The 14,124-nt window shown below is 45.4% G+C and overlaps 1 protein-coding gene across 1 annotated transcript in view; it reads left to right on the forward strand.

Annotated features, from left to right (window-relative positions):
• LOC125994743 (DNA topoisomerase 3-beta-1) overlaps positions 1–14,124 on the forward strand; it is a 136,716-nt gene that overhangs the window by 57,708 nt on the left and 64,884 nt on the right. The window contains exons 8-12 of the mRNA XM_049764222.1: positions 2,996–3,086; positions 3,233–3,387; positions 10,523–10,628; positions 13,641–13,787; positions 13,908–14,081. Of these exons, the coding sequence (XP_049620179.1) occupies positions 2,996–3,086; positions 3,233–3,387; positions 10,523–10,628; positions 13,641–13,787; positions 13,908–14,081 (673 nt within the window). The remainder of the gene's footprint in view (positions 1–2,995; positions 3,087–3,232; positions 3,388–10,522; positions 10,629–13,640; positions 13,788–13,907; positions 14,082–14,124) is intronic.

Below are 14,124 nucleotides of genomic sequence, written 5' to 3' on the forward strand. Positions count from 1 at the left end.
CCCGAAGTTGAAAACATTCTTGAAGACTGGGTGAACACACAGAGAGCAGACGGCCGAGGTGTTTCCACCGTGCAGATCCGACTGAAAGCCAAAACAATCGCCACCGAAAAGAAGATTGAAGATTTTAAAGGTGGACCATCGTGGTGTCTCAGATTTATGAGACGAAAGGGCCTGTCAATCAGGGCACGCACGACTGTGTGTCAGCAACTCCCTCCCGACTACGAGGAAAAAGTTACAAACTTCCACAAATTCACACAAACAAAGATAGCTGAGAATTCCATCGGACCAGACGAGATCATAAATATGGATGAAGTGCCTTTGACGTTTGACTTACCTCTCACTAGGACTGTAAACAGGAAAGGTGAATCCTCCGTCACGCTGAAAACAACTGGCCATGAGAGAACGCATTTCACTTGTGTTCTGAGCTGCACAGCATCCGGACAAAAGCTCCCACCAATGGTGATTTTTAAGCGAATGACTATGCCAAAAGAAAACCTCCCGAAAGGCATCGTCGTGAAAGTAAACACGAAAGGGTGGATGATGGAAAGCCTAATGAAGGAATGGCTGGCGGAGTGCTACGTCAAGCGACCAGGAGGATTTTTTCACAGAAAAAAAACACTGCTCGTTTTGGACAGCATGAGGGCCCATATCACAGATTCTGTGAAAGCTGCCATCAAGAGGACAAACTCAATTCCAGCTGTGATTCCTGGGGGAACAACAAAGTATTTGCAGCCACTCGATATCAGTGTGAATCGTGCATTTAAAGTGGCACTCCGAGTTGAGTGGGAGGCGTGGATGACCAGCGGCGAGAAATCATTCACCAAAACTGGCCGCATGCGAAGAGCAACTTTTGCTCAAGTCTGCCAGTGGATCCTGACTGCGTGGGGCAGTGTGAAAAAATCCACGATCACCAACGGCTTTCGAAAGGCTGGACTGCTGCGTGAGGAAGAGAACGGTGCGAGCACATCTTCGCCTCGAGACGAAAGTGACAGTGACAGCGACAACGAAAAAGAGAGAGACGGTGTAAAAGTGTCTGACGAAGTCATCCTGAGTCTGTTCAAGTCTGACACTGAAGAAGACAACTTCAGTGGTTTTAGTGCACAGGAGGAAGATGAAGATAGCGATCAATGACTTTTCTGGTAGGCTGGTTATTTTTTTTAACCAGCGGTGTTACTGCCGTTGTACTGCTGTGTTATTGCCGTGTTGTTGCCGTGTTACAGGCACTTTTTGGAAAAAGACATTTATTTACAGTAAGCGATCGATTACTTTTCTGGTAGGCTGGTTATTTTTTTAACCAGATGTGTTACTGCAGTTTTACTGTCGTTGTACTGCCTTGTTGCTGCTGTTACTGCCGTGCACTTTTTGGAAAAAATGCATATAATTACAGTAATTAAAAATTACTGTAAAAAAAAATTCTGTGTATCATCTTTCTGTGTAAATATCTCATGTTACAACGTGGACACCTGCTTTTATACACGTCACTGGGGAGAAAAGTGGTGCGTTGATCGCATGTCCATCCGCCAGGCGAATAGTGCAGTATAATTCACTCAAATAAGAGACAGAACGAGATCAAGACGAACATTACTGAAAAGAAGCCTTTATACACAAACCGTCATTATGGGGGACAAAAGAAATGCATATGATGCCGCTTTTAAGCCAAAGGCAGTCGATGTTGATGTCATTGTGTTGTGTCTACTCTGGAGCGTATTTATGGATTTTTACGGCCTCCAAGGAGCGCTCGAGCAGGAAGCAAGAGCGAGACAGACGAAGAAGAGATAATGCGCCGAAGAAGACGTGCTCGCTTGTGTTTTGATCTTCTCGCGCATCACGCACACACTCACACTCACAAAGAAGATACATAATGAGATGAACACGGACATTACTGAAAGGAAGCTTTTATACACAAACCGTCATTATGGGGGACAAAAGAAATGCATGATGCCGCTTTTAAGTTATACGTTATATCGCTAGTTTAATGTAATTTAGCGCTTCGTGCATGAATAAGATAAGCATGAAGAACTCGAAGCAATGCATAAAAGCGACGACGAAAGAGAGACTGAGAAAGTGAGGCGAAGGATATCAAACGCTATTCCAATCGGACACTAACAAGGAAGACTTTGATGGTTTCAGTGCACAGGAGGAAGATGAAGACGGCTCTTTTTTACTTTTACTGGTACGTTTTTTTTTAACCAGCCCTGTTAGTGCTGTGCTACCGTTTTGCTGCTGCGTTACCGCCGCGTCTCTGACTTTGCTGTGTTACGTCCGTGTTGCTGCGGTATTACTGCCGCGTCACAGGCAGTGTTTGGAAAGAAATGTTAAGGTATGTTATTAAAGCTTTAAAAAAACTTTCTGTGTCCAGTCTTTCTTTGCTAATAACTCGCGTGCACACTTCCGCGTTGCTGCGGTACTACTGCTGCGTCACAGGCAATGTTTAGAAAGACATGTTCAAGTATGTTATTAAAACGTTAAAAAGGCTTTCTATGTACTGTCTTTCTTTGTAAAAAACTCGTGTGCACGTGCGGCTTATAGACCGGTGCGGCTTATGTAAGAAAAAAACTGAAATATCCATGAATATTAGCTGGTGCGGCTTATAGTCCGGCAATTACGGTAATCAACATGCCTATTTTAGCTGTGGTGCAAGTCTAACCAAATTATTTGATTTTAACAAACAAAAAATTTAAAGTGGTAAAACACACGTTTTACTAACTAACATGCACACAACTAACACCTCTATTTTGGAATATGAAATAAAGGGAAAATATTTAATCTTAAACAGTGGTATCCATGTTTCCTCCAATATTTATTTGGGCTTTGATTTGACATTGCTTTATTAGTCCCACACAGAGAAATTCCAGTATAGACCAGCCAACAGCAGTTAGAAAACAATGAAGCTGCTGTGGGAGGCTGCTGCTCATCCAGGACTGGAAGTTGTGGTATAACTTTGTACATGTCAGGGTACATCTTTGATACTCTCTAATCTGCACCCCCAATATAGGTGGAGTCGGTGACTAAGAAGGAGAAGACTAAGCAGAGACCCCTGGCTTTAAATACCGTAGAGATGTTGAGAGTGGCAAGCTCTTCCCTAGGTATGTTACACCAATTTAGCCTACGAATAAAGTAGCCCAGTTTAAACAAAATTGTAACATATGTAAAACAATGTATAATATTTTATTTTTGTCTTCACTGTTACATGTGTGGTCTTAGATATCTATATATTTTTTTTATGTCTCAGGTATGGGTCCTCAGCACACTATGCAGATTGCTGAACGTTTGTACACACAGGGTTACATCAGCTATCCTCGGACAGAAACGACCCACTATCCAGAAAACTTTGACTTGAAAGGAACGCTTAAGCAGCACACCAACTGTCGTTTGTGGGGAGAGGAGGTGAGAGATTTTGGCCTTATGACGGCGGTCGATAAGGCCGGGGGTCGCGGTGTTACCATGAACCCTTTTCATTATGAAGTTATACAGACAGAAAAAAGCGTATCTAATAAATCAAGCAATGCACTTTTTGCATGCACCTCTGTTGCAGTCATTGGTGGTGGGCCCCCAATGTGTGGTCTCTGTGGCATCGTAGCGTGTATGCTTCAAAATGCAACAGTGTTAGGGAGAAGAGCCAGGGGCTCTGAACAGAAATTTTGTATTACATTTAATACATATTCTAGACATAAAATAAGACGACGACTACATTAAAAAACACCGGAAAATGCTAACGTCTGACGTCAGCCATGACAAAGAAATTGATGTTAAAAAATTAATAGCAGTAATGTTATTTGCTTATTTTTGCACTATTTCGCACCACAGCGTACAGAATACAGAATTCTACACAATAATAGGACTCAAAATGATTTACATTTAATTTAACTTTGCTGAGGAACTGTTTTTCTTCTTCCAAACCGCTTATACTCATGAAGATCACGGGCGTGGTAGAGCCTATCCCAGCAGCCTTAGTACTAGGCGAGGTACAACCTGAAATGACAGCCAACTGCAGGGCACACAGACAAACAACCATTCACACACACAGCCACATCTACGGATAATTTAGAGTGGACAAACGGCCTATTATGCAGGTTCTTGTAATGTGGGAGGAAGCTGAAGTCCCCAGAGAAAATCCATGCAGCCACGGGGAGAATGTGCAAACTCTACTGGAAGGCTGAAGCCAACTTATACTCAGGAGCGACTTATTTTTTTATTTTTTCACACATTTTTACTTCATCATTAACACTTTACTTACTAGTGTAGTTGATCACTTCACATGTTATTTTCACTTTAAACCGCATGAGGGCGCACTATGGCTGTGGAATAATTGGAGCCTCACTGACAATGAGTTCCATTCACTGACTTCCGAAGTCGGGAGATCTAATGATTTGGAGTGACACAGATTATGCGATAAACTTGTTATTTATGTTATAGTTATTTGATATATGGGGGTGGGGGAAGAGCGATCCAGGGCGCTTGCGTGTGTTGGCTCACATGTTGAGCTCTTGCCTGGTACTTTGGTAACGCTACAATATAGTTATATATGTAGATCTTTGGAATAATTGGAGCCGACAACTGCCAACGAGGTTGACGTCAGCGGTGCATGTAGGCCCGGAATCTTTGACACAGAGGATGAATATTTCGGTGGATTTAATGATTTGGAGTGACACGGATGATTCATTAAAATTGTTGTTTATATTACATTTATTTGATATATCTAGTCTGACGTTAGCGGTGCATGTAGTTCCGGTCGGTGTCAACGGCTGTGTTTTTTTTGTTTTTGTTTTTGTTTTTTTAAGTGACACAGAAGACGAAGATTCTGATGAATTTATTGAGTTGGAGTGACACGGATGGTTCGATAAAATTGTTGTTTATATTACATTTATTTGATATATCTAGTCTGACATCCGCGGCGCACGTAGTCTTTCCGGCATCAACAGCTTTTTTCTTCTCTTTTTTTTTCACGTGACACGGAAGACGAAGATTCTGATGTTTTTATTGATTTGGAGTGACATGGATGGTTCGATAAAATTGTTGTTTATATTATAGTTATTTCATATATAGTTTATATATTGTTATATGAGCCTGTAGAAAAATTTGAACTGCAACGCGCCACTGACGTCGGACTTGTTTACATAAAGGAGGACCAACTCGATCGATGGCTTTAATGATTTGGAGTGACACAGATAGTTTAATAAAAGTGTTATTTATGTTATAGTTATTTGAATAACTGTTATTGTTACATCAGGCACGTTCTCAGTTTCTCGTTTGTGTTTATGTCACGTTAGCATACCGTATCGTTTAGCCTGTTGTTGCTCGTTCATGTCTGTTCTTGGTGTTGGATTTTGTCGAATAAATTTCCCCCAAAATGCGACTAATACTCCGGAGCGACTTATATATGTTTTTTGTTTTTTTTCACTTTAATCTGCATTTTATGGCTGATGCGACATATATTCTGGAGCGATTTATAGTCCGAAAAATACGGTAAATGTGAGACAACTTGTATGCAGTCCCTTAAACAAACATTGAGTAAATATAGGATAACTTATATGCAACTACTTCAAACTGTATGTCTTTTCTATAACACTTACCAAACAAAAACAGTTCTGATAAACAACAATCTATGAATCAAAACTACAGAGTTAACAAAAAGGAAAGAAGTTCCTTTGAACTAAACAAAGAACATTTTGCCTGTGTGAAGGAGCTCTGCTCATAGTTAAAGTCAAAGTCAGCTTTATTGTCAATTTCTTCACATGCCAAAGACACACAAAGAAACCGAAATAACGTTCCCCGCTATCCCACGGTGACAAGACATGGCACACAATAGACAATCAAGTAAACAACAGCGTGCTGAATAAACAATGAATAAATAACACAACAATAAATAAGAGGAGCAAAAAGGAGCAAGAGAGCGTACAGCAGACATTCCAGAAAATAGCGCAAAAGTGCAGCACGCTATGCAGAAGGGGGTAGCGAGTTCAGGGTCCTAACAGCCTGAAGAATGAAGCTGTTGGCGAGTCTGGTGGTGCGGGAGCGCAGGCTCCCGTACCTCTTTCCAGAGGGCAGAAGGTCAAACAAAGAGTGAGCTGGGTGACTCACATCACTCACAATCGTGGTTGCCTTGCGGGTGAGACTGGAGGTGTAAATGTCCTTTAGGGAGGGGAGCGAAGCACCAATAATTTTACCAGCCGTATTCACTATGCGCTGCAGGGCCTTCAAGTTCTGGTCAGTACAGCTACCACCCCAGACAGCGATGCAACTGGAGAGGACGCTCTCAATAGTGCCACGGTAGAATGTAGACAGGACTGCCTGAGGAGCATATGCACGCCTGAGTTTCCGCAGGAAGTACAGGCGGCGCTGAGCTTTCTTTGCCAGTGACGCGGTGTTTGTCGACCGGGAGAGGTCCTCACTGATGTGCACCCCAGGAACTTGGTGCTGCTCACCCTCTCCACCACAGCACCGTCGATGATCAGCGGCTGGTGTTTTGCTTGACCCTTCCGGAAGTCAACAACAATTTCCTTGGTCTTGTTGACATTCAGCAGGAGGTTGTTGTCCCTGCACCACGTGGTCAGAAGGTCAACCTCCAACCTGTAACGAGTCTCGTCGCCCCTCGTGATGAGACCCACCAGAGTCGTGTCGTCAGCAAACTTCACTATGCGGTTGTCGCTGTAGGTCGCAGTGCAGTCATGCGTCAGCAGGGTGAAGAGCAGTGGACTGAGCACGCAGCCCTGGGGGGCCCCCGTGCTCAGCGTGATGCTGGCGGAGATTTTGTCGCCAACACGCACCACCTGAGGCCTCTGACAGAGGAAGTCCAGTAGCCAGTTGCAGAGGGAGGTACTGAGGCCCAGCTCGTCGAGTTTGCAGATGAGTCGCTGCAGCACAATGGTGTTGAAGGCAGAGCCGAAGTCCACAAACAGCAACCTCACATATGAGTCCTTCCTCTCCAGGTGGGTGAGGGCCAAGTGGAGGGCAGAGCAGATGGCATCCTCAGAGGACTGTTTGGCACGGTACGCAAACTGGAAAGGGTCAATGGTGGGGGGGAGAACGGATTTGATGTGGTCTATGACAAGCCGCTCAAAGCACTTCATGATGATGGGCGTCAGGGCCACGGGGCGGTAGTCATTGAAGCAGGACGGTGCAGGTTTCTTCGGCACAGGAACGATGGTGGCAGCCTTGAAACACGAAGGGACGATGGCCCGCTGCAGGGAAACGTTAAAGATGGCCGTGAAGACACTGCCAGCGCAGTCCTTCAGCGCACGACCCGGGATGTTGTCAGGGCCCGCCGCCTTACGGGTGTCAATAGCGGAAAGCGCCCTCCTCTCTCCGTCGTGTGGGGGGGGGGAGTGGTCTTCAGCGGGCAAGTGTTGTTCTGGGCGTCGAAGCGAGCAAAGAAGCGGTTAAGATCGTTCAGCAGACGGACGTCGTCCTCACAGCTCCGCGGTGCGGGCTTGTAGTCCGTGATGGTCTGAATGCCCTGCCAAAGGCTCCGTGCGTCCTTGCTGTCCTTGAAGTGGGTGGAGACCTTGCAAGAGAACGCTTTTTTCGCTTCTTTGATGCCCCGGGACAGGTCGGCCCTCGCTGTCCTCAAGCCAGCCTCATCCCCCGCTCTGAAAGCTTTGTCCCTGGCCCTCAGCAGTCTGAGGACAGCCCCTGTCAGCCACGGCTTCCAGTTCGCACGAGTGACGACGGATTTTGAGCGAGTCACATCATCGATGCACTTCGCGACGTAAGAGGAAACAGAGTCAGCAAACTCCTCTATGTCCGTCCGATCGTTGTATGTGGCCGCCCGCTTAAACATGTCCCAGTCAGTAGTGCCAAAGCAGTCACGAAGGGCATCGGAGGCACCCTCAGGCTACACCCGAACCTGCTTCCGAACCGGCCTGGATGCCCTTACCAATTGTCTGTATGCGGGCAAAAGCAAAACGGTGAGATGGTCAGAAAGCCCAAGATGGGGGAGGGGGGTGGCTTTGAAAGCTCCTTTATGCGCAGAGTAGACCAGGTCCAGGAAGCTGTCTCCACGTGTCGGAAAAGTAACATGCTGGTGAAGCCTCGGGAAAACAAACTTCAGGTTGGCATGATTAAAGTCTCCAGCGAAGATGGTGAAACCGTCAGGGTGTGCTGTCTGTTGCTCACTGACAGCCTGGTACAGTTCACCAAGCGCCGCAATCCTGTCGCCTTCGATCTTGGAAGGCGGGATGTACACCGCGACTAGCAGAATCGCAGTAAATTCCCTCGGCAGGTAAAAAGGACGGCACTTGATGATCACAAACTCCGCTAGTGGCAAGCAGTGCTTACATACCACCACAGAGTCCCGGCACCATTCTTCTCGGATGTAGACGCATATTCCACCTCCTCGCGACTTTCCCCCTCGTTCAATGGCACGGTCCGCCCGATAGCACGCTAGCCGCTCCAGATGCACGGCAGAGTCCGGAATGTTGACAGTCAACCAGGTCTCAGTGAACACGAGCACACAGCAGTTCCGCACCGTCCGGTTTGTAGACCTCAGCAGGCGAACGTAATCCATTTGGTTGTCCAGCGATCGAACATTCGCCAGAAGAATGGAAGGCACTGCCGGGCGCGCTGGGTTGGCCGCCAGCCTGGCCCGGACGCCTCCGCGCTTGCCCCTCTTCTGCCTCCTCGCACACCATTTCCGACGCTTCCCAATCGGGGGAGGAATAGCGGGCGAGGTCGGCGACGTTTCAGGACGTAGCAGTCCGAGCGCCTTTAATGTCGCCGCTTCAAAGTCCAGAACACCACAAAACCCACTTCTGCCGATGTCGAGCAGAACCTGCCTGCCGTACTTGTAACACGACATAGCACGACGAGACGAACACATAAAACTGTCGGACGAACACTCATTAAATGAACAAATCACCGTACTGGCGGGACAGAGAGTGGCCGCTGCGTGTGCACGCGCCGCCATCTTTGCGTTTATAGTGAAGGCCTCTTACAGGAACAAACAGAAAGATAAGAAAAGGACAGGAAGGATACATAAAACTGATTGGGGGTTTAAAGACATCCCTGGAACTAGATAAGAAGAACTTTGTTGAACGAAAGGAGTTCAACTCGTAAAATATAAGGCCCCAGGTCAGGCAGGCCAAAGCTTCACCGCTAAATTATTCCAACAGTACTGGTATGCCATGCAACACTAGTGGCAAACCCCTGGAGGTGGATGAGATCTGCCCAGAGTCCCTCAAGGTTCTGGATGTTGTGGCACCGTCATGGTTGACATGCCTCGACAAAATCACGTGGACATCGAATCACATGGATTGGTACACCGAAGTAGTTGAGGGACACCGGAGTATTTGTTCCAACTACTCTGGATCCGGGTTAGTCCCGGAATGTTTGATTTGATCCACATTGTAAGGCAGTAAGTTGAATTAGTTTGAAGTGAGGATTGGACTCTGCAAAGACTACCCTTTCCCACAGATTCTTTTCGTAAGCTTTGTAGACAGAATTTGTAGGCACACCCAAGGCGTTGAGCGGGTTCGGTTTGGTGGAGTCAGTATTGCGTCTTTGCTTTTTGCAGATGTGGTACTGTTTCTGTCAACCGAAATCTTCAACTTTCACTGGAGCGGTTAGTAGCCGAGTAGTCGGAATGAAGATCATTACCTTCAAATCTGAGACCATGCTCCTCAGTCGGAAAAGGGTGGAATGCCCTAGAGATGTGATCCTGCCCGGAGTGGAAGTTAAAATACACTAGTCTTGTTCATGAGTGAGGGAAGGATGAAAGGGAATATGGACAGGCTGATCGTTGCAGCATCGGCATCGGCTCTGTCTTAGTTTGTTGTTTTAAAGAAGGAGCTGAGCCAAAAAGGCTACTCTCTTGATTTACCGGTCAATCTACGTTACGAAAGGACAAAATCCCACCAACACGTAGCCCAACATAGTTTTCTCCCCAGTCCGGGGGCTCTCTCTCAAAGATAGGGTGAGAAGATTGTTCATCTGGGAGGAGATCATTGAAGAGCTACTGATCTGCTATGTCTCCCAGTTGACTTGGGAGAGCCTTGAAATTCCCCCAGCAGAACTGGGGACGTTTGGGCATCCCTGTTAAAGTTGCTGCCCCGCAACTCAACCCTGGATAAGATGAAAGAAATGAATGAATGTATACTGGCAACCTGCTTTAAGATTTAATACCTTTTCTCACCTAAAAATTGCATCTTTTCTGTAAGATGTAGACATACAGTGTAGCTCTGGTATCAAATCTACAGCAGTCTGTCTTCAATCCTGTTCTACGAGGACCATTGTCTTGGATGTTTTATATTACGTTTCTGTGTGTTGCAACACTTCTAATTCAAATGATCATATAATCAGGAAAGTCTGCAAAAGCTGGAAAACAACCATGGTCATTTGAATCGGGTCTGTTGCAGCAGGGAGACAAAATATCCAGCACTCTACAGCAAATAAAAAGGGATTGGTGTCATTGGCCCTCACCAATGATTTTGGAGGGGGATGTTAAATTGTAATATGTACATTATTTATCATGACTACATGACAACTGTATAATCAAAATTATATGAGGCTGTTTTTTAATTACTAGGTGAAAAATCTTCTATCAAATGGTATAATCCATCCCAAGAAAGGAGTTGATGTTGGCGACCATCCGCCTATAACTCCCATGCGTGCTGCCTCAGAAGAAGAATTGGGTGAGTCTGAGCTAATAAACATTAGATGAAAATATCTGGGACACCTACACTGAGACAAGGACACCCAGACAAATGTGTTAATGCACTTATGAGCTTGATTGATGTGCTCTGTTGATGTTTGTGCTCTTTTAAAGTCTTACTAAGTAAGATTCAAGAAGTTTATTGGCCATGTTTGGGCATGCCAAACAAGGAATTTGACTCCGGTAGATCTAAGCCTCTGTTCAACATTTAGGTGACTAACAACATTCAGGATATGTCAGAAAATTTACAATTATTCTCAAACATCCCCTGATCTTAAACTCCCAGGAAGGCAAGGAAAAACTCAAAACTCCTCCTCGGGGAAATGAGAAACTTTGAGAAGAGACCACAGATGGGAGGATCCCTCTTCCAGGATGACCAGGCTGCAATGGATGCAGAGAGGACACATTGTATACGTAATATAGACAATTCAAAGATAAAGCGTCGAGAGCAGGAAGTTATTGCACAGCAATGACTCTGAGACTTTATGAGTGGTGTGAGTTCATCACAGCGACAGCCTTGGGAAGGAAGCTGTGTCTGCTGGTTTTGGCGTACAGCGCTCTGTAACGCTGTCCGGAGGGGAGTAGTTCGAACAGACTGTGACCTGGTTGAGAAGGGTCTGTAGAGATGTTACTTGCACGTTTCCTGGTCCTGGACAGGTACAAGTCCTGGATAGATGGGAGATTGGTCCCAATTATCTTTTCTGCAGTCCTGATTGTCCGTTGCAGTCTATGCTTGTCTTGTTTGGTGGCCAATCCAAACCAGACAGTGATGTACATACAGAGGATAGACTGGATGATGGCAGTATAGAAGGTCTTCAGCAGCTCCTTTGGAAGGTTGAACTTCCTGAGCTGTCTCAGAAAGTACAGCCTCTGTTGGGCCTTTTTCTGGGCAAAGTCTATGTGGCTGGCCCATTTCAGGTCCCGAGAGATTGTGGATCCCAGGAACTTGAAGGTGTCTGTGGAGGGAATAGCATTAGTGAGGATAGTGAGAGGTGGAAGTGGTGAAGGGTCTATCCTGAAGTCCACTGTCATCTCCTCGGTCTTGAGCGGGTTCAGCTCCAGGTGGTTTTGGCTGCACCAGTGGACCAGCCGCTCCACCTCCTGTCTGTACACAGTCTCGTCACCGTCCCGGATCAGTCCGATAAGAGTGGTGTCATCCGCACATACTTGAAGAGCTTCACAGAAGAGTCGCTCAAGGAGCAATCATTGGTATAGAGCAGTGCCTCTCAATCATTTTCTGTGATTGGGAGAAGAAAACATTTTGCGCCCCCCCATGTTATTAACATTAAAGAAAACAAAAAATAAATAAAAAAGAAAAACTAACTTACAATAAAGAATAACTTTAATAACATTGTTTTTTAGTCTGTAACAGATCAGATTCAAAGTGCATCACTTTGCCTGAAATTAAAAAATAAATTATAATCATTCAAACTATAAACATTCTTGACCAACTGCAATTTTATGCTGAAAAAAATACAATAAAATAATAATTAACATACATAATATTAAATTAAATAACAGCAATAAATAATATTCAATTCAAATTAATCAACATTAACTCAGGAGCACAATATATAAAACATTTTAACCTACAAAACAAAAATGAATAAAACAATTTCTGCTGTTTTTTTAATCAAAATGAGGCAACATGACGGAGACCATATCCACGGCTGCAGGTAGTATCAGCTCTTCTGCAATGGTGTGTTTTTTTTTTTTTTTTTTTTTTGCACTGAGCAATTTGGCCTGACCGTTTGTCTCCATAACATCTGACACACCTCGCGGATCTGGAGTGCAGGCGCGGCTTCTGAAAGAGAGAGAGTAGGTGATAACGATGATGGAGGTGTGGACAGAGGGGTTGTGGGTGGAGGTGATTGTACTGCAGGAGGTCCTGTTGTGTGGGTGGACCATTCAAACCTGCAGTAAAACCTGTTTAGCTGGTTTGCAAGCCTTGGGTTCTCTACAGGTGGTTTCTTGAAGCCGTAATGCTCTGCAGGCCTTTCCACACTGTTAAGGGATCAGGATTGGCAGCGAGGTGTCTCCCCAGGCTCTCCCCATAAAACCTCTTGGCTTTCCTGATCTCTCGGTTCAGTGTGTTCCTGGTCTGCCTTAACAGGTCCTGGTCCCCACTCCTGTAGGCCTCCTCCTTGGCTTTGCGCAGCATCCTGAGGTTTGGTGTAAACCAAGGTTTGTTGTTGTACGTGCAGAAGGTCTTAGTTTGCACACACAAGTCCTCACAAAACAGAATATTATCGTATTTTAGGACGAATATGTGTTTTTAACAACTGTTATTTATAGGAGCATTTCTAGGTAACTCAATGACACTGTACAAAATATAAAACTGTCACGCACCGGTGTCGTCCAGCCACGCCCCCTTGTCACCGCGATCGCTGTCACCTGTCGCGGGCTGATTGGGAGCGCTATATTAGCGCGGGCAGCGCAAAAATTCATGTCAGCTTGTCTCGTGATGTCTGCGTGTACACCGGTCCCTTCCACAGCTGCTCGACTTAGAGATCACCCGTCTGCCACGTCCAGTCCTCGCCAGTGCGAAGCCCAGCCGACAGCTCCTTCACCTGGCTTGCCATCCGGCTAACCACCCCCCGACGAGCGCAGCCTCGCCCGATTGCCGCTTCAGCTCCTCAGCGTTCCCCTCTCCCTCCACAATAAAGACTGCTTCACTTGCATTTGGCTGTACTGTCCGATCTCTCACAAAAACAGTAATGCAGTACAATAACTGCCTGGGATTAATGTCAATTAAAATCAGCAAGAAGATAAAGTGAGCAAAAATAAGATAAATACACAAGGTTAAACAGAGTAAGCTTTTATCAGTAAGTAGGGTTTGAGTCTGGATTTGTAAAAAGTAGATTGTACTGCGCAGATCAGGTGTTAAGGGTTTCATATGCGCAGGCCGAAGCAACTAAGGGCTCTGGCCCCCAAGTTCAGCTTTCAACTGTTTCACACTAATAAACAGCTCTGCTATTTTTTCTTTCCAAAGGAAGTGACGGCTGGCGCCTTTATGAATACATCACAAGACATTTCATTGCCACAGTAAGTCAAGACTGCAAGTATCTACAGACAACCATTGTTTTCACCATTGGAACAGAAGCTTTCACATGTAACGGAAAAACCCTGATCTCATCAGGTAAATGATTTAATACAGACAATTGTTTTCACCAATGACAGCTTTACCATTGCCTGAAACACTTGACATTTGGGATTATTTTGTTGAAGAATTTAACACAAAAAGTTGTTTTATTTACAGGTTTTACTGCTTTGATGCCATGGCAGGGTATTCCTCTTGAAGAAGCCCTGCCTATCTGTGAAAGTGGAGACATTTTCACAGTAGATGAGATTAAGTTGATGGAAAAACAGACTAGTCCACCAGACTACTTGACCGAGGCCGAACTCATCACTCTTATGGAGAAACACGGCATTGGTAATTCTCAGCACTGCCTGCGTGCTCCAAATGTTTTCATTCA

This window comes from Syngnathus scovelli, chromosome 3 (genome assembly GCF_024217435.2).
Source record: "Syngnathus scovelli strain Florida chromosome 3, RoL_Ssco_1.2, whole genome shotgun sequence".
Lineage (NCBI taxonomy): Eukaryota > Metazoa > Chordata > Actinopteri > Syngnathiformes > Syngnathidae > Syngnathus > Syngnathus scovelli.